The 25331-nt window shown below is 44.2% G+C and overlaps 1 protein-coding gene across 3 annotated transcripts in view; it reads left to right on the plus strand.

The window, feature by feature from the left end:
- The window catches only part of Flnb (filamin B), a 147071-nt gene that overhangs the window by 92132 nt on the left and 29608 nt on the right, over positions 1–25331 (plus strand). Inside the window, exons 19-32 of one of the 3 annotated variants that reach the window (XM_027387686.1) lie at positions 1756–1873; positions 3372–3634; positions 4506–5103; positions 5884–6057; positions 7364–7526; positions 8246–8406; positions 12514–12681; positions 14616–14739; positions 15146–15302; positions 16242–16431; positions 18163–18410; positions 21493–21564; positions 22273–22375; positions 22962–23102. In XM_027387686.1, coding sequence (XP_027243487.1) covers positions 1756–1873; positions 3372–3634; positions 4506–5103; positions 5884–6057; positions 7364–7526; positions 8246–8406; positions 12514–12681; positions 14616–14739; positions 15146–15302; positions 16242–16431; positions 18163–18410; positions 21493–21564; positions 22273–22375; positions 22962–23102 — 2680 coding nt within the window. The remainder of the gene's footprint in view (positions 1–1755; positions 1874–3371; positions 3635–4505; positions 5104–5883; positions 6058–7363; positions 7527–8245; positions 8407–12513; positions 12682–14615; positions 14740–15145; positions 15303–16241; positions 16432–18162; positions 18411–21492; positions 21565–22272; positions 22376–22961; positions 23103–25331) is intronic. The other 2 variants (XM_027387687.1, XM_027387688.1) reach the window with 2 other exon arrangements.

Genomic DNA, 25331 nt, shown 5'->3' on the forward strand with positions numbered 1-25331 from the left:
AGGGGACTTTTCTTTTGCTCTAGTACTTCAGGGAAGTGTCCAGAAAACATTTTGGGGAGTTGAGAGCTCTATTACTAAGATCTCTAGTTAATCTTGAGGCCTAGCCCACAAAGAGTCAGAGGCTAGTGGGAAATGGAGGCTCAGGAGAACTGACAGTGTTGGGACTATTGCAGTGGCTGCAATAACAAATCATTGTTTGTTTAAGCATTAGAGACCTTTTTCTCCCTTGGCTGTCTCCCAGCTCGGTTGAATTTGACCTGTGCACATTTTAGCATGAAATGTTAGACCCTTAAGGAGGGCCAGTAGATTTTGCACCGTATTAAAACTCCTGGAAAATCAGTTATTCCGCCTTCATTGATGCAGCCGTCCTCCTCCCCTTGGCTCTCTTTCCCTTCTTTAGTTGCAAAAGGAATGTGAGGAAATATACATCAAGCCAAAAGCGACACCCTTTTAATACTTGATTGGTGACAGCTTTTAGTAGGGCCTGTGTGCCAGAGAGCCTGCTGGATTGTCAGGGTGAGACTCCTCTCACTCTCCTACATATTTGGTTATTCCTGGACATAGAGGCGAAGATGACTGAATCTACTGAAATTGCAATGGGCTTTCATGGAACTTTGAAGGGGGAGGATGCAGCTGAATGTGGAGAGAGGAAGCCAGAAGTGAGTTGGCTCAGGACCTGTGGACAAAGAACAAAACGTGCCAGGTTGTGCTATTTGTGCCTCTGCAGCCACCCAGGCTTCCAGCAATAGAATCTGCTGATCTTCCAGCACAGTGTGCCTTCACACAGCTTTTCTTTCTTTCACTATAATTAGTAGTTGGTGTCTATGTACTGATATAACTGGCCTGGTGTCCCAAAACTGATTGCCCAGGCATTGAAGGAACTAGTTCTATTGGTTCAGAGGCTCCAGGCCCAGTGACAGTAAATGGCTGGGGTTGTCATGGTGCCAGGTGCTGTGGCAAAGCAAAGAAGTAAAGGTTTGGTTGTCATGGTGTGAGTCCAGCATGCAGTTTACCGAGTGTGTGCAATGGGGCTCGTTTCATTACCTGAACAAGGAGGGTATTCTTGAAAAGTAGAAGATAGCAATAAGAACTACTCCTTAGGACTCTTTTGTGATTATTATTTTTTCTTTCTTTCTTTTTGGTTTTTTGGCATAGGGTTTCTCTGTGTAACAGTCCTGGCTGTCCTGGAACTCATTTTGTAGACAAGGCTGGCCTCAAATCACAGATATCCTCCTGCCTCTGCCTCCCAAGTGCTGGGATTAAAGGTGTGTGCCACCACCACCTGGCTCTGTTTTGTGATTTTTGAATTGAGGAAATACATCAAAGTTCATAGTGCAGACCTGGCATTAATCCCCAGCTTATTGTCCCTGTTAATAGCTGCTTTTATTTATCTGTTTTTATTGTTCTTGCCATGTGTTCCAAAAGCTTAGAGAAGTGTATAAGATGTTTTCTGAAGCCACTAAGAGTCAAACTGTTACTGTAGCTCAGCTGGTAGAATGCTTGCCTGGCATACGTAAAGCCATGGGTTTGATCCCTAGCATTGCATTGACTAGGGGTCATAGCACACACCTATAATCCTGAAGGGTCAAAAGTTAGAGGTTTTCTCTGCTACATAGCAAGTTCAGAGCCAGCCTGGAATATATCAGAATATGTAGTTAATTAGTTCAACCCCATATGGCCCTGGGAGGAATAAAGATTCTGGATGACAGCTTAGCGCATTCCTACCCAAAAGTGTACTTTTCTCTCTCATTCCAGGGCAACATGCAGGTTTTAGTGACTTACGGTGGTGATCCCATCCCTAAAAGTCCTTTCACTGTGGGTGTTGCTGCTCCACTGGATCTGAGCAAGATAAAAATCAATGGACTAGAAAACAGTAAGTGTTTAATAATTCTATCTTAAAGAGATATTGCAGTGGACAGACTTCTATTTGAATGAGAGCTGTGTTGTGAACCAGTTCTGTGACATATGTGCCACTTATGCTTACCAGGCCGTCTCACTTACGCAGTGGGAATGGGGGACACTTAGACTCATGAAGTATTGTAAAAATGTAAATGAGGTAATAATGCAGAGAGTGTAGTAAGCTCTCTGTAACTGCTGATGTCACCACGGGAAGTTTTCATGAAGAGAGAAGCTAAAGATGTTGCTTTTGGATGGGAATCAAACTGTGCCAAGCATCTTGGACATCTGAATTACACTAAGGTCAATGGTCATACATAGAAATCAACTTCTTGGTTCTTCTTTCCCTGGGACAGCAAGTTTTGACTGCAGAACAAGAAAAGCATGGTATCCATTAGGGAAAGCCTCTGCCTTGCTGGGTCATAGCTTGTGGGCTGCTATGCTAGCCTTGGCAGGCTCCTCTATGTCCCGAGTCGAGATTTGCCTGGTTGTGGCAGGGTCTTATGTTCCCAGTGCTTTTTGTTTTGGTTGAAACCCTTTCCTTGTTTCTGTCAAAATAATAGCGGGGTTCCTGCACCCTTGCCTTGCAAAAATTGTTTTAAGAGTTATCTTTATTATTTTAAGATTTAATTATGTGTGTGAGGTGTTTATATGCACATGAGTGCAGGTGTCTGTGGAGTATAGATGAGGTTGTCTATCTCCTGGAGCTATAATTACAGGCAGCTGTGGATTGCCTTATTAGGGTGCTGGGAACTAAACTCCAGTTTCTTCGAGAACAGTCTGTGCTTCTAACCACTGAGTCATCTTTGACTTTTTTATATACAAGATCTTGATATGTTACCCAAAAATCCTTTAAAAGGCATCAAAGTCAATTCTCAGAATTTACTAGCTATGTGACTTCTGCCTTTTTGTAGGTGGGGATGGTAATAGGGTTGAATTTTCTGCCAGGAGTTAGTATAATAAAACACTGATTTATTAAGGGTGTGTTTCCATGTAAGATTATTAACATGAGGAAGTGGAGAAGTGGACAGTGCTGGATTACAATAATTATAATCTATCAAAGATGATCTTGGGGTTAGATAAATTTGTTTGAGTCCTAGCTTTGTGATCTTCTAGATATATTGCCCTGGATAAGTTACTTAATCTCTCAGAGCCTCAGTTTCCCCATCTGTAAAGGCCACTTATTCTCAATGAAAAGCTCATAGATAGTCTGTAAATTGAAGGAGACAGTGTACAGTATTTGTGACTGGCATAGAAATTACGTTTAATAAATAGTTATTATCAGTGTTAACGAGTCATTGTATTGTGTTTATTCCAGTTGTTGAGGCTTAAATGCTATTGTATTAGCCTTTCTTTTTGTCTTACATCAGCCATTATTTACTGCAACTCTGTGTCCAATGGGCCATCTTTACCCCCTGTCTTTTTTTGCTGCTGTTGGGGCAGCTCATCACTTTAGCCTGTCTCCTTTTCCACAGGAGTTGAGGTTGGAAAGGATCAGGAATTTGCCATTGATACAAAGGGAGCAGGAGGCCAGGGGAAGCTGGATGTGACAATCCTGAGTCCTTCTCGGAAGGTTGTGCCATGCCTGGTAGCACCAGTGGCTGGCAGGGAGAGCAGCACAGCCAAATTCATCCCTCGGGAGGAGGGGCTGTTTGCTGTAGACATCACCTACGATGGACACCCAGTACCTGGGAGCCCCTATACTGTGGAGGCTTCACTACCACCAGATCCCACCAAGGTCAGTTTGGGGTTGCCCTGGTGTTGTCAAATGTGATTTGGAGTCCTCCCTGCAAAAGATGCAGGAAAGTCCGGTGAATATTAGCTCTCAATGGCTGACATGTTCTGCAATTCAGTGTGCCTGGCTCCCTCAAAAGTTAAACCACCCTGCTGCTCATGTTTGTTCAGTTTGCAAAGCTTTGGTGAGAGAGTCCTTTATTCATTGGTTAGCATAATAATTGTACTAGCTCATATGCAAGAATGTGGAGGCCTCGGCTGAGTGTCCATTACACAGACCGAGTTCATCCTACAGAAACTATCCTAGCAGACATAAATATATCTTATCCTTATTCCTAGTCTCCTCCATTCCAATGATTGGGGGATATTTCCAGTGGTCTGAGTGGTGTGAATTCTATAAAGTTATCTCTTCTAAAACATAGTTTTATTATGTAAGATTTATTGATGAATCTATAACAGCCCAAACTGCTGTGAGTTACCTTCTTCAAGCCCCCACCCCAAGCAAGCCAACTTGTATGTTTGCGTGTGTGTGTGTGTGTGTGTGTGTGTGTGTGTGTGTGTGTGTGTGTGTGTGTGTGTGTGTGTAAGGATGTTAGGGAGAATGAAGCATTAGGGCAGGCCTACCACCTCACCACCTGGTCCTGTGCTAAGGGCTATTTCTCTCTCACCTGTTCTTTTGAGCAGTTGGATTGTATTCTTAGACCCTGACTGATGCATGTATTAACATGTGCAAGTGCATGACCACCAGCCCTAGAGATATGGGATATTTAACTGATGTGTGCTTTTGTGTGATTTGTGGTCACAAGTGTTGGAAGCATGACTGACTAACAATAGTAGATATAGATAAGATTTGACTTAATTCTTTGCTCTAATAGGTGAAGGCCCATGGTCCTGGCCTTCAAGGAGGTCTTGTAGGCAAGCCTGCCGAGTTCACCATTGACACGAAAGGAGCTGGAACCGGAGGTTTGGGTCTAACTGTGGAAGGTCCATGTGAGGCTAAGATCGAATGCTCTGACAATGGTGATGGGACCTGCTCCGTCTCTTACCTTCCCACAAAACCTGGAGAATATTTTGTCAACATTCTCTTTGAAGAAGTCCACATTCCTGGGTCTCCCTTCAAAGCTGACATTGAAATGCCATTTGACCCCTCTAAGGTTGTGGCATCAGGACCAGGTCTTGAACACGGGAAAGCAGGCGAAGCTGGACTCCTTAGTGTTGATTGTTCAGAAGCAGGGCCCGGGACTCTGGACCTTGAAGCTGTCTCAGACTCGGGGGCAAAAGCTGAAGTTTCTATCCAGAACAACAAAGATGGCACCTATGCAGTGACCTACGTGCCACTGACAGCTGGCATGTACACACTGACCATGAAGTATGGTGGTGAGCTTGTACCACACTTTCCCACCCGGGTCAAGGTGGAGCCCGCCATAGACACTAGTGGGATCAAAGCCTTTGGGCCAGGAATAGAAGGAAAAGGTGAGTCTCCAAAACAAACTCAACTACCTGCCAGGGGTCAGGCCCTCACCTATAACCCCTGCCTCATGTGGCTGACTGGTGGGGGGGGGGTGTAAAAGAAAATGGGGATCACATTATTCCAGAGGTCGTACTCCACCGAGCCCCTATTTTTTGTTTCTCCTTGGTGGATGGGGTGAAATCATTCTCAGCTGATTTCCAGTTTTTGTGGAAAAGCCAGAAATCTTTGATAATATTTTTGTCATGTCATTGGGACTTAGTTGGAATTATTAAATAATGTAAAATGTGTTAATATTACATGAAGAGCAGAGCTAGTCTGTCTTTGCCCTTGCCCTGGGTCTCTACCTTTGTTTTTGTTTTGAGACAGGGTCTCATTATGTAGTCTAGGCTGGTCTTGAACTCACAGCTCCCTTGTTTCATGCTCTTGAGTGGACCACTGTACTTGGCCTAATCCTCATCTTTGTGTGAGCAGTTTTGTTGTCACTTTGGCCAAGTCTACCTTGACTTTCACAATCACCAAAACCACTCTTAGGACATCAAAATTATACTTAATGTATTTCAAAGTGTAGAGAGTCTTCTTTGGAGTGGCGGGGATGCTTAGGCCCAAGGTGTCACTTTTCTTTTGCTTTTGTTTTTCAAGACAGGGCTTCTCTGTGTCACTCTTGCTGTCTTGGAACTAGCTCTGTAGACCAGGCTGGCCTCGAACTCAGAGATCTGCCTCCCTCTGCTTCACATATGCCACCCCTGCCCGGCAACGTTCTTATCTATGTGGTTGTTTAACAGATGTGTTTCGGGAGGCCACAACAGACTTCACGGTTGACTCCAGATCCCTAACCCAGGTTGGAGGTGACCACATCAAAGCTCACATTGCCAACCCCTCAGGGGCCTCCACTGAGTGCTTTGTCAAGGACAATGCTGATGGGACCTACCAGGTAGAATATACACCATTTGAGAAAGGTAAGTCTTCCTCTCTGTGGCTGTGACTCTTGTTCATTCAGAGCTGTGTTGGCCAAGTCTACCTTGTACTCATGTACTTGAACCATTTAATTCAGCCTGCCTCTGCAGAGAACAATACACATTAATCAGAAATGTAAAAGATCCCTTTCCCTAGCCAGGCCACTGGCTGTGGTTATTTGAAAGAAAATGGCCCCCAAAGAGAGTGGCAGTAATAGGAGGTGTGGCCTTGTTGGAGTTGGTGGCCTTTGTGGAGGAAGTCTGTCACTGTGGAGGCAGGCTTTGAGGTCTCATATACGCTCAAGCCACACCCAGTGTCTCAAACCACTTCCTGTTGCCTGTGAATCAAAATATAAGAACTCCCAGCTCCTTCTCTAGCACCATGTCTGCCTGCAAACTGCCTTGCTTCCCACCGTGATAATAGATAATGGACTAAAGCTCAGAACTGTAAATGAGCCACCACACTTACATGTTTTCCTTTATAAGAGTTGCCATGGTCATGGTGTCTCTTCCCAGCTATAGAAACCAAATAAGACGCTGGCCTTATGTCATATGTTGCTAAACCCCAGCTTCACCTGAGTAGAAGGTGAAGGTCATGTGGGGTTATGCTATGGCCTATGTATTAACAATATATGATTTGTGTACATTTTTTTGCAATTTTTTTTTGAATAATAGTGGTGATTATTAAATTTTTGAGAAATCAGGAAATCATAAAGAGAAAAGGAAAGCACAATCTATTCCCTTTCTTGTGCATATGATCCCATAAATATTCTATATGGACATCTTCAGGTATTTGTAGCTACCTGGCTTTTCTATTGCCTGAGATTCCTGTGGTCTTTTAATGCCTGGATAGTGTTTTCCCAAATCAGGATAGTCTGTCTAGGGTGACTGCCTTAAATACAAATTTAGTGCTCTTTGCTTGGGGCAAGATAATCAAGTAATACATGAACAAAAAGAGAGACAGTTTTATCTTTCAAAAAATAAGATTATACTGACATTATCTTTTTTTTTTTTTAACTGTGTGTGTTTGCATGTGTGTGTGTGCCCATGGAGGACAGAAGAGAGTTGAAGTTATAGCTGATTGTGAGCCAACTAATGTAGGAGCCGGGAACTTAACTCAGATCCATGGAAGGAGCAATATGTGTTCTTAACCACTGAGCCACTGGTCCCTAGCCCTACTTTGCTATGTTCTTAATCTACTCTTTTCAAGTAGCAGTTAGTGTGCTATCTATCAAGTATTAGATAAAAGTCTGAAGTAGTGATGTTGTATACAAGTGCCATTTATTGTTATTTGTTTGTGTTTGGGAAGGTTTCCATTTGGTGGAGGTGACATACGATGATGTGCCAATCCCAAACAGTCCCTTCAAAGTGATTGTAACTGAAGGCTGCCAGCCTTCTCGGGTCCATGCCCAAGGTCCTGGATTGAAAGAAGCCTTTACCAACAAATCTAATGTCTTCACAGTGGTGACCAGGTAGGCAGTGCTCTGGGATCAGAGCATCTATCCTTATGTAGTTAACAGAAGAAGGAAACAAAACAACAAAAAAAGGCATGGAAGTTTGAGACAAGAGGATTGCTTTGTGTTTGAGGCCAATCTGAGCTACAAAATGAGACCCTATCTCAGGGGAGAAAAAAGTTGTAGCTATGCCCGACTTATGTGTCATAGCCTTTCAACTTCTGGTAAGATGCATTTTTAAAAGTATGTTAAGCATTTTCTTGTATCAAGATTTATGTTATAGAGAATGAACAAGTATACCTAAAAGTATACCAGAAATGATCATAGTCATCAAGATGCTAAGTACACTAGGACTGGACAGAAGTTCCTTAATTAATGATGCAGAAGTATATAACCAACCCTATATGTAAATGAAATATTCAAGACATTCCTATTATATTAACTCCAAAGGGATATGATTGTAGATCAGTGATAGAACACAGACTCAGTACCTTAAAGTGCATACCTATGTTGTATTCATTATTGTACCCTATGCAATAGACAGGAAATACAGTTGAAGGATGAGCATGGAAAAGAGAGTCAAGACTGTCTATATATAGACTTGATATGAACTGTCTGAGAAATTCCCTGCCTAAGAGGTATTGCCACATTGGCTGGGTCAAGTTGACTAACTAGGATAGTTTATGAAGTTTTTTTAAAATAAATTCTGGCATGGACTGTTCACATACTCTTTCCAGAGGGGCAGGAATCGGTGGGCTAGGCATAACTGTCGAGGGGCCGTCGGAGTCGAAGATAAACTGCAGAGACAACAAGGACGGCAGCTGCAGTGCTGAGTACATTCCTTTTGCTCCAGGGGATTATGATGTTAATATCACCTATGGAGGTGTCCACATCCCTGGTAAGCCATCCCTTGGGCAGTGGTTCAAAGAATAAATGATGTAGGGTGAAAACAGATTTGGTTTTGCTAATTTCTCTTTACTAGAAAGATTTTGGAAAAACCTTAGAGAAAGAGTCTTCCCAATGACCACAGCACCAAGAACAGGACAGCTCCCAGTGGAACCCAGTAACCTTGTAGAAAGCATTGGCTTGGACCTTCCACTAAAATAGTGGTTCATGTGACTTAGTTTGGGTGACTTTGTTTCTGATTTAAGGGAAAGTTCATTCTTCACAAAACTGAAAAGTCTCTTTTTTATTGTATGCGAGTGGTTGCAGGAGCTCATTTGTGCCATGTGTTTGCAAGGGCCCATACAAGCGAGAGGAATGTGTATCCCCCTAGAACTGGAGTTAGAAGCAGTTGTGAGCTACCCTATATGGGTGCCAGGAACTGAACCCAGGTTCTTTGTAAGAGCAATAAATGCTCTTAATTACTGAGCCATTTCTTTAGCCCCCAAAACTTTGGGGCTTGGATTTTACTATGTATCTTGATTTCTCTTTGCATTGTCAATCCAGACAGGTGACAAGGGTATACTAATACAAATTATTATTTATTAATTTGTTTGCTATTTAATGATACTCTTTAATGTACTTTAGTATAAAATAGGGTTTCTCATCTCTGACTGAGCGTTCTATGTAGGAACTGGTAACGAAGAGCTTTCTCTGTGTTGTCATGTCAGTATCTCTGGCCTCCACCTACTAGATGCATACCTGTAACAAGCAACCCTCATATGTGACAATGAAAAATATCTGGAAATTGTTCTTTAACTTTGTAGGCATAAATCACCCTGATTGAGAATCACTGTAGTCAAAACTGAAACCATAAAGATGTGATTAAGTATGAAGGCTCTCCATTTTGGTTTTATGGAGAGGCATCTCCAGCAAGTTCCAGTTCTGATTGTGTAACAGATTGATTAAAGACCCCATCCCATGTGCACATACATGTGTAAGAGTGTTGAAGAATTTGGACTGTGTTGGGATGCAAGTCTGAGAACTCCAGGGCTGTTACTGAGTCAGGATGTGTCTTGCCTCCAAGGGGATGAAAAGAGGGCAGAGCCAAACCATAGGAGCCCAGGAACTGCAAGAGCCTTTCAGGCTCATGTGGATTTCCCCCCAATGGGATGTAATTGTGTCAAAAAATATTGAAGGGCCCATACATAAGCTGCTGGCCTTGAGGGGTCTCAGCTGTCTACTGGCCTGTGCTCCCCTTGCCATGTGTGAATGTGCACACATGTATACACAGTCACTCCCTTTCTCTCACAGTAATCAGAAGGTATTGAATTCAAAGCTAATTTTGAATCAGTGAGATGACTGCAGATAAAGACCCTTGCCACACAAGCCTGATGACATAAGCTTGATTCCCAGAATGCACAAAAAGTTGTCTTCTAATCTTACACACACACACACATTGTGTGATTATTCTACCAATATGTCCATATAAACTTTAGTAGTTGAAGATAACTAGTTTCTCCTCAAACCTATGCTTATTACTCATATCAGTAAAGGTTGTGGCCTGGCAGTGGTGGCACTGGCCTTTAATCCCAGCACTTGGGTGGGAGAGGTAGGTGGAGCTCTGAGTTTGAGGCCAGCCTGGTCTACAGAGCAAGTTCCAGGACAGCCAGGGCTACACAGAGAAACCCTGTCTCGAAAAACCAAAAATAAATAAAGGTTGTGTTTGGGGTTTGTTTGTTTGTTTGTTTGTTTGTTTTTGTTTTGTTTCGTTTTCTTTTTTTCTGCTTGTTTTAATTTTAGTCCTTAATTTAGAGAATTTCAGCTAGAAACAAGGCAGACAAAGCTCCCACTCCTAAGGCATCTACTATCTAGCATCTATGCAGCGAAGCTTTGTGCTGATAGGAAGCAGGTGAATGGGGAGAAGGGACAGAGTGGGTTTGTAAGGTCCCCTTTGGTGCCTTGCCATAGGGCAGTGCTTGTGACAGAGTTGAGCACAGAGAATGAACAGAAGGTGGTCTCCAGGGGAAGTGACAGTGTCTTCCACCAGGCAGGTGACTCTGCTGGCTTCTGTGTGTTTCTGCTCTGGGGGCAGTAGTGCTGCCTTGGCTTTGGGGAAAGTACTGGATGCCATGAGCTTTGGAACTCACCTGCAGAGGAGTAAGCATTTGGGCCCATCAGTGAACACTAAGCAAATTATTATAACAAAATAGGATGTATCTGGGCCTCTCCCATTGGGGGTGGGGAGGGATGGTGACTCTTTATGCTTCACCTTCTGACTCATCCCAGAACCAAATCAGTTTCCCCTGAACTCCAAAACTGCCCCAGACAGTAGTATAAGACTGCTCATCTTAGTGTCTGGGTTGCCAAGATAACTCTTGAGACCTGAACTATCCAGTGACCTACCAGCATCTTGTTTGCTTTCCTGGGGATTTGGATGATTAAATATGGGTTCAGTTTTTTTTCTGACCTGATATAAACCTCTGGTGGATTTTTATTTTTTTGTTTTGAGACAGAACCTCAGACTTGGAATCTTCCTGCCTCCTACATGCTAGATGGTTGTATTGTGTTAAGTTGAATATCCCATCTTACCTATATAACTTACTGGTTTCTTGTAGTGAGCCCATCTGTGGGTCTGTTGGTGGAAGCTGCCTAGACCACTTGATTAATTGGGATTCTTGATGGATTGTGGTCAGTTGGTGATGTTTACTTGGAACAGGGAACAGGATACTGGCAAAGATAATGTATCTGAACATCAGACCATTGTGTACTGCTTCAAGGCTGCTCTCGCTCTAGCTGAGTTCAAACAATTTGCAGCACAGGTTCTGACTTACTGATTAAGTCAGAGATAGTCTCTTGTTACTTGTTAACACCAGAGTTCCCGATTATCACTCCCAAATACATCACTCATTTTACTAAACCTCAGCATGGAAGGTGGTGCTCATCTTTGCCAAGGGTCTCAGTTCTTCATGTGAGTGTGTTTATAACCCCTCCTTCTGCAAATCGGGGACTTTCTGAGATACACAGCACAGAGACATTTATTTCCATGGCAGGTGTCTGGCAACTGCCATACTAAATGATACTCGGACCTCTTTGGCAATGGACTTGGCAGCCAGAGGCTGCTGGGGACACCGGCACTCCTGCTGTGTGAGAAGTCCTGTTGGCAATCCTGGTTCTGCCCTAGTTTATTTTTAATGTTTAACTTAAAAATATTTATTTCCCGGAATTCACTGTATTTTACCAGTCTTTACAATGTACATCATTAAAAAGTGAGAGATCCTCATGTTTTTCCTGCAGCATACCCCAGCTTAACCTTAGAGAAATAAAGACTTTACTAGGGGAGCATAGACCTGAGCAGCTATGGATCCTTGGAAGGTGCTGGCTTATTATGTAGGAGGGAGAGGGGTTGGATGTGGATTGTTAAGGCCTACCTGCTCTTTTCTACTCTTCTGTGTATAAGCACACCTACCACTAAGCTGTTTGCCTCCATTCTCCAAGAGCTGTTCTCCTCCTCTATGCCTCTGCCATGCTTCAGGCTCTGTCTCCTCCCAGAGCTGAATATCACTTTCCCCTGAACTTCAGAACTCCTCCAAGCCAGCTGCACTTAGCATAAGGTATTGCTTGTCTTAGTGTCAGGTTATTTAGTCAAGATAACTCCTGAGAGCCGAAACATCCAGTGTGACCTGATAGTGTCTTGTTTGCTTTCCTGGGAATTCCCTCAAGTGTAGCTTCCCCTAAATGGTAGCTGCTCCCTCTTACATCACAGCTGTGGTTTTACTGAAAAGCTTTTGATGCTCACATGCAGATCAAATTCATTGTCTCCAACATGTTCTGCCTTGATTACCTCCCAACTGATGCCACATAGGATGTTAGAAGAAAGTGCTCTCATTGCCTTACTTTGGCTTCCTGGAAGGTTCACTAAGGCCCCAGAGCCATTGTCTACAAGTGGTTAGTGCTACGTGACAGACGTGGGAATAGCTGTGGTCACATAGTTGCACCCAAAGTAAGGCGGGCTGAATTGAAGCTCATGTAGTTGGTGTCCAGATAGAGCAACAGTGTAGTTCTGGATATAATTGGGTGGTGTTTTGATTGCTTCATGCTCAGAATCCTGTGACTCTTCCAGGCAGCCCCTTCAGAGTTCCTGCAAAAGATGTTGTGGATCCCAGCAAGGTCAAAGTTGCTGGCCCTGGTCTGGGCTCTGGTGTCCGAGCTCGTATCCTGCAGTCCTTCACAGTGGACAGCAGCAAGGCTGGCCTAGCTCCATTGGAAGTGAGGGTCCTGGGCCCAAGAGGTGAGTCTGCATCCTGCCTGCCACCCACATTCACCCATCATGGGTAGAGACAACTGTGACCCAGAGAAGGTACTTTCTTATGAGAGTGCTCGTGAATTTATGGCTATATTCTCTACATTCTAGCTAGCCAGCAGAAAAGCCTGTTTAAAAGCTGTTGTATTCTATCTCCTTAAGTCCATTTCTTCTGTTATTAATGTAGTCCTAAATTTCTTTTTATAATTTAACTTCTTCATTTCATATACTGAAGACAAAACCCTGGGCCTTACCTATTTTACACAAGTGTCCTATCAATGAGCTACATCCCAGGCTTTGGTTTTCCAAGATTGTGGTTTAACTAAGTAACCCAGACTAGCTTTAAACTGGCCATCCTCCTACCTCTGCCTCCTGAGTACTGGAGCTTCAGGCATGTGCATGATAACTTCACTTACCCAAGTAGCCTGTCGAAGGACGTGCTGTGTGGGCTTTGACATGCACTGTCCACCTGGCTGCACTGTTACCTGTTCAGCATGTATGAGGTGCCCGGGGATGGTCTGGGTGTGGGCAGGAGGTAGGGTTTGGAGATGATCCATCCCTCTGAGGTGCTCAGTATTGCTGTGGAATATGCCAGAATCTTGGTCAGGGATATAGCTTTGTCATTTTCTCAACTCCCTGGAGAGAGGGTCTCTTAGGGAATGGGTTTTGTTGACAGTTGATCCACACTGCCGAAAATCTAGAAGTAAGGTTTCAGTGACTAGCGGGCCATCTGGGGACAACCCTGAGGTACTTAAGCCTGTTGCTATATTTCTCCCAGTAGTTAACACATACCCTTCTTTCCATATAAATTAATATGCCTGATCTCTTAACTCATCTAGCTTTCTCTCCTTCTGTTCTCCCTATGATGTGTTTGTGGCTTCCAGAAGTAGTGAGCTGAGGTTTTTTTTTTGTTTGAAGGGAAACCTTCTTAGTAGAGTTCATCAGGAGCTTCTGCTCTTTGAAGCTCAGGGCAGAAGCTGTCTGGGAGAATGAGGTCATGGGGTAGATTCTCCTTTAGGGAAGTCTCTGAGCTGAGGGATTGGGGGGGGCCTTTATTTACGTAGCAACCTCGAATATGGAAGCTTTGTAATTCTAATTGATGCAGTGGATTCCCAGTCATAGCACAGTCCCTTGAGAGCCATTTCAGAACTCTTTAAAGCTGACCCAAAGGGTTTATAGAGACAAGTTTGAAGTCTGTGTTCTCCCATTAGCAGCTGCTTTCAATTGTATGACCTGGGTGCTTCTAGCTGGCCCCACCTCTAAAACTGGCTTGTTCTTCTTCACCTGCTTTGATTAACCACCCTGCCACTGACTCCTCCTTGACCTCGTATTCAGCACTGGGAGTCTAGAATCATATCAATGTAATGCATGCCTTAATTAGACTTTAATATAGTCTAACCATCATCCGTAGCATCCTATTGATGGCCCTCTTGCTCTTTGAGATTGGTACCCCTACCTACTCTGTAACTTTGTACCCTAGCATGTTGATGCCATTGTGTTCTTTGCTCAAAGAAGATCACAAGTCTTGATTGGACAGCCCATTGTCCAACTTTTTGCTGTTGAGGTTTCTTTTGGCACTTTCTCGGCTATAAGATAAAATTACCACACCAAAGCTGGCTAACCAGCTTGAAAGAATATATAGCTATCTCCAGCAACAGGCATGGATGATCTCCTTAATTGTAATCTGGGGCAGTATGGTAGGCTGAGTATTCTTGAACCACCGAAATCTACAGGTGTCTCTTGGTGTCAGTTCTGCTACTGTGACTTATGGATCCTGCAATTACGGCCTGCTTGCCTTTGTGTTATTCTTCAGTGGAAAGCAACAGTTCTTGAGGATGGCTGTGACCCTGTCTTAAGGGCAACTGGGGTGCAGTGAAGGGGAGACCAGGTTGTTAAACAGATCTCTCATTTCGGGTCCTCAGGTCTCGTGGAGCCAGTGAATGTGATGGATAATGGGGATGGCACGCACACAGTGACCTACACCCCATCTCAGGAGGGGCCCTATATTGTCTCCGTTAAATATGCTGATGAAGAGATCCCTCGAAGGTGAGCATCTCAGCCTTCAGGCATGGGACCCCTCCATCCACAGGACTGGTAACCACTGCTCCAGTGCCTCCCTGCCTCCCAGCCTTTCACTCACTTCTCATCTAGCAAATGTTATAGGACCTTGATATTCCACACAGTGTGGTACCATCCAACAGGCACTAGTTCTTGTTCCTGGGTCCACCCATTCATCTGTCTTCAGTTCAGGGAAGCTAGGATGGACTGTTGTATGATGGCTTGTTCCTCATGGCTCTATATTTCTAATGGCCTTCTGGTCTTTTCATTAAACCCGCTCTCGTATCTCTTGCAGAAATCCTCCTTTCAACCTCAGCTCTTTGTAGAAGAGAGACCATGTAGGGCAGGGCTGACCTGTATCCTTATTGACCATGGCTTCTGTATGTTTATCAAGTCCCTTTAAGGTCAAGGTCCTTCCCACATATGATGCCAGCAAAGTGACTGCCTCAGGGCCTGGCCTCAGTTCCTATGGAGTACCTGCCAGCCTACCTGTGGAGTTTGCAATTGATGCCAGAGATGCTGGTGAAGGCCTACTTGCTGTCCAGATCACGGTAACTGTGGATGTTTTGTTCTTTATGATGGAGGGGAGTGGAGACAAACCTTATTAGTAAGACTTAATATCCTGGAAATGGATTAAAAACAGGAGTTTAATGACTAATTTCTGCGCCAGTGCATTATTTTGGTTTTTTTTTTTTTTACAATCAGTATCTCTGCTGGAAAACAAGGTGCTCATCTGTGTGAGAATCTGAGGAGGTGGTGGGTGTGGCACCAGTTATTCTGTGTTCTTTGTTGCTACATCTCTTCTTACGCTAATTTTAAATGTTTTTAATTACCTGTTGGGTTGATTAGGGCTAAAATTCCACATACCACAGGGCCTCTAACAAAGGATTGTCCTCTCTCAGAAACAAAGCCAGAGTAAGCCACCTAGGTGTTCTATGGCTCACCAAGGAAGCAGCATCTCTGACCTAGTGTCTGTCCCTAATGTCTCCTCATGAACCATGAGCCTGCCAGTGCTCTGGTCATCAGGTTTAGAAGGCGAACCAGAAGGAAAGACAGAAGCAAGTAAAATGGCTCTCATCGATGGATGATCTGTCTGATGAGAAGACCCTCCTCCTCCTTCTCATAGTCACGAGGCTGTGTGGCGGCAAAGCTGGTAGATGACATGTGGAAGCTTGTATTCAGTGGTGCACCTAGCTAAGGAGGAGTGACCTGTTAGTAACAGAAAAGGAAGAGAAGGGAAAGGAGGACTAGTAGCTGGGCTTTTGCCATAATGTCTCTGTGGTTTATGTGATGCTCAAATACTGTTTGACAGACACCATCGTGGTGTGATCTGTGACCCTTTCTTTTCCCTATCCAAATGGGCAGAACAAGATCACTAAGCGTCTATCTGCTCCCGCCTATAGAGGTGCTAATTAAAGAGCATGGTTTGCTCTGATCACTTTCTACATGTTGGCAGCAGCATCCCAAAATAGCATTGCTCTGATTCACAGGACCAAGAGGGAAAGCCTCAAAGAGCCACTGTCCACGACAGTAAAGATGGCACATACGCCGTAACCTATATCCCTGATAAGACTGGACGCTATATGATTGGGGTCACTTATGGTGGAGACAACATTCCACTTTCTCCTTACCGTATCCGGGCCACGCAAACAGGCGATGCCAGCAAGTGTCTGGCCACAGGTGAGTGCAGGGGAGCATCAGAGTTTGGAGTGTGTGTCCTGTCCCTCTTTTGCCACTTCATAGCTGTGTGACCGGGAAGGTTGCTTTTAGGCTCTCTGAGCACCAGTCATACATACATAAGGTGAAGATCTTTTGAGATGACATGACATCATAGATTATTGCAGAAATGAGGTAAGAGCAGGCAGGAAAGATACTGGGCATGATGCTGGGGCAGGGGAGTGCTTATACACTTTAGGGGGCAGTACTTGAGGACTCTCACGGAAACTGCCATGAGAAGCAATATATTTTTGCCTCTGTAAGCATTAGGCTCATTTATTCGGTACTCATTCAAGAGCATCTTACTTAGATCAGCAATAGGGAAAGGATTTGGGATTTTCCTCTCAGGAATTCACAAATGTTTTACCCTCCCTTGCTTCAGCTTGTTAGACATGCCTGTTTGACTATATGGAACGGGGGATCTAAGCATTGAACTCAGGTGGCCAGGCTTACATCAAGGGGCTGCAGATTCTTTTACCCTCTGAGCTGTCATACCAATCCAATATGGTATTCTCCATTTAAAATACTAAACAGGGTCTCATGTATCCCAGCTTGCCTCATTCAGACTTGATATGTAGCTGAGGATGCTGCCAAATGTTGATCCTCCTGCTCCCACCTCCCAAGAGCTGGGATTGTGCATACATCAGCACACCTAGTGTCATGCCTTTCTAAGAGCAGCTCCTGCAGCTCGGTGCTGCTGCTTTAGCAGATTTTAGAACATGAAGCCTGGGCTGGTGAGATCGTTCAGTGAGTAAGGATGCTTGCCAATAAACCTGATAACCTACGTTCAGTCCCCAGAACCCAGATATGGAAAGAATTGTCTCACAGATTGTCCTCTGATCTCCATGCATAGGCCCACACACATAAACACCTGCTCATGTGCTTGCACATGGAAACACACACACACACACACACACACACACACACACACACACACACACACACACACACACAATACCAACCAAGTGATCATTGGAGAAAAAAAAATGCACGACCCACTGACTCAAGTAAATCATATCCGCATCACAATAAAAGGAAATTCAATGTAGGCCTACCCTGGATGTGGTCTGCCCTCTGATCTCATCTTGCTCACTTTGGCCCATTTTGTCTCATCAATGGCAAAAACTGGAAAACACTGGCCAGACCACCACTCTGGAGTATGCATCAATTCCTGACAACTGGTTCGGGGCATGTTTAGTGAGAGATGGGGACCTCCTTCTGGCTTTGCAGACCTGTTTCCTCTCCTAGCTCAGGCGGGGATGTTTTTCCTAGTCTGATGGTACTTGTTGGTCTCATCTCTTGTTCTGTCAGGGCATCCACCACCAGCTCCACTCTTCTACTTGCCACTTTGAACAGCTTTCTTGGCGCTCCCCACTACACTTCGTACATTTTGAACAGTGTGTTTTTCTTTCTCACTTTATTGTACTTTTTGCAAATCAGAGTCAGAAAGACCGGCTGACTGGCTGCTTGGGGAGAGGTTACAAAGCCAAGGACATGTTTGATCAGATATTCCTTTGAGCAGTACCCTTCCCAATGATCTTTGGGATGCTCTTCTGCCTGGCAGCAAGTGAAGGTTTGACATAGACATAGACATAGACAGCACAACATAGCATGACCTGTTCTGAGGTCATGTGACCTGATCTGAGACCAGGATTCACAGCCGATGATTTGATTTTCTTCTGACCTTTTCTACAGGTCCTGGTATTGCCCCCATTGTGAAAACTGGTGAGGAGGTAGGCTTCGTAGTGGATGCCAAGACTGCTGGGAAGGGGAAAGTGACCTGCACGATTCTGACCCCAGATGGCACTGAGGCTGAGGCTGATGTCATCGAAAATGAAGATGGGACTTATGACATTTTCTACACTGCTGCCAAGCCAGGCACCTATGTGATCTATGTGCGCTTCGGTGGTGTTGATATTCCCAATAGCCCCTTCACAGTCATGGTAAGCAAGGTTCCTTCTCCTGAGCCAGCAGTTACTAACAGATATTGTAAAAGCCATCATTTGTTGACCCTTACTAGGCCATCTTTCCTCATAGCCTTGACCCTACGTATAATCTCTAGAAATACCAATTTTTGGGAAAATAGCTTCTGTCATGGAGGCATCTGTCATGCCAAGGGAGTTAGGAATGTCCTAGCCTAAATTAGCTGAGTTTTACAGGAAAATAAAAAAGAGAAAAGAAAACAGTAAAGACAATCCATGTGCCTCCTCCAGAATCTCCACAGTGGAGGAGATGCTCATGTTCTCGTGTCTACACACTTGACTCTGAGATCTTAAGATGTACAGTTCCTCCAGTTGTGTTTGGGTGAGATTCAGAAGAGGGGAATGTGTTCTCTTTTAAAGCCAGGAAGATCAGGAAAAGAAGAGGACCATTGTGCAAACTTTCAGGTTAACAAATAACTGAAAACTAAAGGCTTAGGTCTTCTCTATTATTGAGGTTCTTCCACTGAGAGCATGGTAGAACTGTAGCAGAACTACCACCTAAGCCTCAGAAACAAGTCTGTTTACCTTGTTAAAATGAGGATTGCGCAGTATGAACAGATACCAGGTGCCATATGGTCTCCCTTGTTTTATCCTTTGATGCAGAAGAACAGCCACCCAACCACGGGTCCTAGGCCGCCAGTGATATGACTCCAACCACTACCTAAGAAGTGCTTTCTAATTACTTCATGTTGTACAGCAAATGGAGAAGGGTTCAAGGAGTGTATTTCAAACAGAAGCCCAGGGATTCTGTTCCCATCTATAATCTATTGTAGCTTTTCTCTTTCCCCTCCATGTTTGTTTAGTTATAAACATCCTGCCCAGAGGTCTAGGAGCTCTTTCATATCTCAAATATGTAAACACTTGTCAACTTTGGACACTGTCCATTTGAGAGTGTTTTTCTTCTCTAGGGGAGAAAAGATTGCAATGAGAATGTCAGTGTTATTTAGAAAAGTGTTTCAGTTGTCATTTTAAGACACTGTTTTTATCCCTTGGTAGATATGATCTTGTTAGACTTGGGTGGGGCAAAAGAACAGCAACCCCTGGGCAGATGCTGCTGCAGTGGACTGGGGATGAGAGACCCCGATTGTTGGGGTCTGAGTGAGAAAATCAAGATAAAAATTTGGAGACCACATTAGCAGGTGACTCAGAGGCCTGGAGTAGAGGCTTCCAAATTCATTAGAAGTGAACATCCCTTAATAAGTTCTTCCAACTTAAGGGTGGCTAGTGGTCACTCACTGCAGCCCCTTCACTGGGTAGATTCATTTCCTCCCTCTATAGGCTAAAGGCTGGAAGAACATGGACACCTAACACCACATTGGTAGCAAATGCCTCAGGGATACCACAGGCCTGGTCAGTTACAAGTCCTTATGTGAGCAGCTTGTTTGTCACCACTGAGAAGTTTAAATTGCAAGGCTACATCTATAGCCATGAAAGGCATTTCTGTTGGTTTTGAGTAGACCTCCATCAGCACTGGCCCTACAGGCAAATCTGGGTGTCAGTAAAGCCCTTTCTGCAGATGGCAGCTTCTTTGTTCCTTGTTATGGCTGAGGAGAACTTCTCTGTTGGGTCAGTTGGATCAGGATCATGAAGATGACCATTTTTAAAAATGAATACCCTAAAACTTGAAAATGTTAATTATTGGAGCTGGAGAGATGGCTCAGCAGTTAAGAGCACTGACTGCTTTTGCGAAGGACCTACTTTCAATCCTCATCACCCACATTGCAGTTCACAGTTTTCTGTAACTCCTAGGGTTTCTGACACCCTCACAGAGACAGGCATGCAGGCAAAACACCAATGCACATAAAATAAGTCATTTTTTAAAATATCTACCTAAGAAACAAATTGAACCCTCCATATTAAAGAAAGAATAAGAAACAAAACACCATATTAATGATTAAAGACATTTCTCAAGTTAGGAAAATGGTTCGGTGTATAAAGCAGGTATTGTGCAAGCATGGCCTGAGATCAGATTCCCAGCATTCATAAAAATCTGGGCATGGCAGCACATGCCTGTAATTGGAAGGCAGAGACAGGAAAATCCTGGAAAAATAAATAACTACTCTAGCCAATCAGTGAGCTTGAGGTTTAGTGAAAGCCCAGTGCCCAATCACAAAACATAGCTGTAAGGGCTAGAAGAATGGCTCAGTGGTTAAGAGTACTTGCTGCTCTTGTGGGGGACCTGAATTAGGTTCCCAGAATCCACAATCATCCATAGCCACCTTCTCAACTCTGCTGGCACCAGACACACATGGAATATCGATGAAGCATTCATATCACATCAAATAAATAGATCTAAAACTAGAAAATAAGAGGGAAAACAACAGGAGACACTGATATGTGAAGCTCTGACTTCTACACAATGCACCTGTGTGTTCACATGAGCACACACCACACACACACACACCCCACACACAAAGTAAAGCAAAACATCATGACTACTGTCAGTTTTCTGTATTTACACAATGGACACTTGAGTTTCATGCAAGGGATCATAACGTGTAGCTTTGACATTTGCTTGCTTCACTCAAGCTGACATGGATACCCTTCCATAGTCATTTGTCAGACTTCACTCACTGTTCCCCTTGCCAGTCTGACCAATAGCTACAAAGGTTACTTCAGTCTCTCATGACACCACTTGTGGCTCCTGTACACATGACTTACTCATGAATTGTGGGCCCTAAGGACAAGTGCCTGTGACAATTGTAGAGAGGACAGCTTTCTTTCTAAAAGGGCAGAAAGAATTTATTGTTCATACAGGATATGGTGGCACATGCCCATAATCCCAGTACTTAGGAGGTGGAGGTGGGACATTGTCATTTCAAGGCCCTCCTTGGGTACATGGAGAGTTTAAGACCAGCCTGGGCTACATGAGATCCTGTCTCAAAAAACAAAAAAAAAAGAAAAGAAAAGAAAAAAAATCACTCCTTAATAACAGGCACCTGCTGGGTAAGTGGGGAAGGGGTTAGAGTTCAAGCTGTAGGGTCTTGGGTAACAACATCCCTCTGGTGTGATTCCCATTTAACCTCCATTTGCCACTGACTAGGCCACCGATGGGGAAGTCACAGCCATGGAGAAGGCACCGGTAAATGCATGTCCCCCTGGATTCAGGCCCTGGGTACACTTTGGTTTTCGTTTTCCCTGTTTTCATTTCTGGGTTTACTCAACCTTCATTTTAGAAAAGCTACTGCCTGCTTGTGGGAATTGCTTAAGTCCTCTGGTGTCCTGGCTGTTGGTGTGTCCCCACTGATCATCCCATCACCACAATCCCACTTGCTCTATAAGATCCACCCCCATGTCACCACCCCACGAATCGGCAGCCATCATGTCTGTGATCATGCTGGGTGCAGTTTTCCCCCATGTTTAAATAACAAGATGGATGGCTGTTGGCAGGGCTCCTACTGACTCCAAGCTACCACTTGTGCATCTGGTTTCTGTTAGGGGCAAAGTCACCTGCTACCACTTTGCACCACTTAAAACACACCTTCTTTTCCAGGCCACAAGCAACTAAACCTTTCCAGGTGGAGCCTCTTGGGACAAAGACATTACTCTCTCCCTTTTCCATTTTCCTGTGGGTGATACTGGGAATTCTACAAGCACACTCTTAGAGCAAGCAGTTCCTAGCATCTGATCCATTAGTGGGACTTCTCCAATCCTTGTAACTCTGCCCCAGTCAGACAAAGCCCATAGATACACTGATGGCCACACCCCCAAATTTAAGCTTTGTTGCCTTGTAGAATTCCCAGTGGTTCTGCCCCTGTAGCTCCAAAGTCCACACTTACACTGCTGTGTATTTTACTTAGTGACTAGTCTCTCCTGTTTTTAGGTGACTGAAGAGGCCTATGTCCCAGTGAGTGACATGAACGGCCTAGGCTTTAAGCCCTTTGACTTGGTGATTCCATTTGCTGTCAGGAAAGGAGAAATTACAGGTAATCCCTTGTAAGAGTTGCCTTCTCTTTGTTGCACCTGCTGTCCAAAACAGTGCTGGGGAGGTGACTCTGAATGCATTTCTCTGGAGAGGTGGTTCATTTATAGCTTGCATTACCTTCTTGAAGAAACTTGTGTTTCTCCTCAGTGTAGGAACTCCTTTGTTTAGATCACATCGCTGCCAGGTTTCTGTTCCCCCTTTCCCCTGCTTTCTCTTTCCACTCTCACTTTTCCAAATACAGCCTGAAATACTGAGGTCTGTCTTATAAGTTCCTTTCTGGAAGCCCAGCCTCTCTCTCATTCCTCCTTCTCCTGTTACTTTATGGTCTTCTCAGATCCTCTTTGCACTTCTAATTTGCCTGATGGAGGTGCCCTTCATTTATTTACGAGTTAGTTGCCTACTGTTTTCCATGGACTCCAAAAGGAAGCCATAGAAAGCAAGTCTCAGTTTTCCCACTGTGGTACTTGGATGTTTCAAGCAGCATGAGTGTTCTGGGGTCTGAGAGCCTTTGTAGTGCAGATATCTGTGTGTTCCATCTGCTTCATGGGGAAAGATCGCCAGTGACCTCACTGCCCTGTGTTCTCCAGGAGAGGTGCATATGCCTTCTGGGAAGAAAGCCACACCCGAGATCGTGGACAACAAAGATGGCACGGTCACTGTCAGATACGCTCCAACTGAAGTCGGGCTCCACGAAATGCACATCAAGTACATGGGCAGTCACATCCCTGGTAAGTGACATACAGCAGATCTCTAGCCTCTTGGACATCTGAGAAACTGAGGAGCTCTCTGTGGCAGGCCCAGAAATATCTGTCGTGTTGGCTTCCCTATGAGAACAGCCTGAGAGTCTGCTTCCTGAAGAGAGAATACACCTCAGCATCCTGGGTCATAGGGCAGGGCCATTTGGCTCTGGTTGTTTGTCTTCCTAACTGTGTTAAGTGTGGCCAAAGATCAAATACAAGGCAGGCACAGGAAGTGACACTTTGTGGCCTGGCCTGCAAACCCTGTGGGGTGTGGGGCTTAGGACAGGGATGCATCCTAAGATACATGGGTTGGACGAAGACAGATGGCCCCCTAGTCCTTATTGGGGGCTAGTCGATGTTTCCTGGCTGTCACCCAGCACGGTGTTAGTCATCTTCATTCTGCTCTTTGTAATCATTTGAATGTCTTCTAATTTAATATTTTGAGTAGGTAACATGATCATATCTATAACCTCCATCTGCCTTCTCCTTATGACTGATTGTTGGTAAATTTTATGTCCAAGTTTAGAAAAATTTTAAGACCACATGCAAGCAAGAATACAGATTTTAGCTGGGTGGTGGTTGTGCAGGCAGAAGCAGGAGAATCTCTTGAGTTTGAGGCTACTCTGGTTTACAGAGCAAATTCCAGGACAGCCAGGGCTACACAGAGAAACCCTGTCTTGAAGAAAAGAAGACAGATTTTTAAGTCCAGCCCTCTTCTACCAAAATGCCAGCGCCCTCACATGAAATGTTCTTGCCTTTTACCTCTGTCAGCATGTCCAGGGAAGCTGTGCAGGATTTTATAGTGGTGCAACAGTCTTAACTTTCCCTCATCTAGAGGGGCCGCTGTGTGTGCTTCCAGTTACCCATTGGGGAACATTTCAGCTCTTCCCACCATTGCTGTCACCACTCTTGGTGACACTCTTGGTGTACCTGTGGGACTTGGAGCTGTTGCATTTGGAAAGCTCCTGCCATTCCACAGCCTTTCCCAGTGGAGTCTACAGTTGTTTCTTTGCCAGTCTGGTCATTTTTAAATGCATGGTATCTTGGTTTTTGTTTGTTTTTTTTTTTTTCCAGTAAATGACATTGAGACAACTTTCCATATATTTAAGTGTTGTTTTTAAGTCTCTGTGGGCTGAATCTTCATATTCTTTGTTTTCCCATTGGAGAAATTATGCTTTTGAGGTAGGGGTTTGCCACATGCTTTATTTTCATAAGTATGCATAATACTTGGTTAAAACAAAAAAAATGTTTTTCTATTTAAATATACTAATGGCATAGATATAGAGTTTAAAGACCAGTCACTTCTCAAGCTTCAGGCAGGCATTAAATGTCTGTAAACTCACTCAAGAGACTGAGGCCAGCCTGGGCTAAACAATAAGGCTATCTAAAACCGCAACAGACTTTTCTTGGCCCTCACCCTTTCTCTCCAATGCCAATGTGACTTATCTTTTCAGGGGCCTCCTATTTACCTACTAGCATACTTACATTTATTCTGTTAAAAGAATGGCTCAGTTATTTTCTATTACTATGTGTGTGCATGCTATGTATGCATGTGGACACCCATGCCAAGGTATGCATGTGGACATCAGAGGAAAATTTGGTAGAGTTAATTCTCTTTAGACCTTTGCATTAGTTCTAGGGATCACATTGGAGTCACTAGGTTTGCACAAGTTGTTTATGGTTTTGGTTTTGGTTTTTGGTCCCCCCCCCCAAAACCATAGTGCCAGCCCCTCTGGAATAATATCAATGTTGTATGTAAAGACAGTTTGCTTTGTCTCTATTTTAATGGTTAACCTCTCAAGTTCATACACATGGATTCTTTAATGTTCTGTGGGTAGATCAACCCCCTGTTTTTAGATGCTAAAGTCTTTCTTGGTTTGCACATGAGTCCTAGGAATCAAAGAGCTTTAATAGGAATGAGAGGGGCAGTGGGCAGAGAGGACCATGTGAGGTGCATTCTTCAAGGTGACTTTCCTAGGTCAGGAGGTCTTACATTTGGAACGGCATGACAAATAGTCTACTGCCACATGATGCAGATGCCTCTTTCTCATTTGCCAAACCGAGATGAAATCTCCGTCAGCTCCCACATTCCCCTCTAGTGTGGAACAGCCTTAGCGGTGGCAGACCTGCCTGCTCATAGGTGAACATTAAGGTATTGCCTGTTATCTGAAATATCCATTTACCATTTATTGTTTCCCAATTTTGTTTTTGTCCTTG

This window comes from Cricetulus griseus (genome assembly GCF_003668045.3).
Source record: "Cricetulus griseus strain 17A/GY chromosome 1 unlocalized genomic scaffold, alternate assembly CriGri-PICRH-1.0 chr1_1, whole genome shotgun sequence".
NCBI lineage: Eukaryota > Metazoa > Chordata > Mammalia > Rodentia > Cricetidae > Cricetulus > Cricetulus griseus.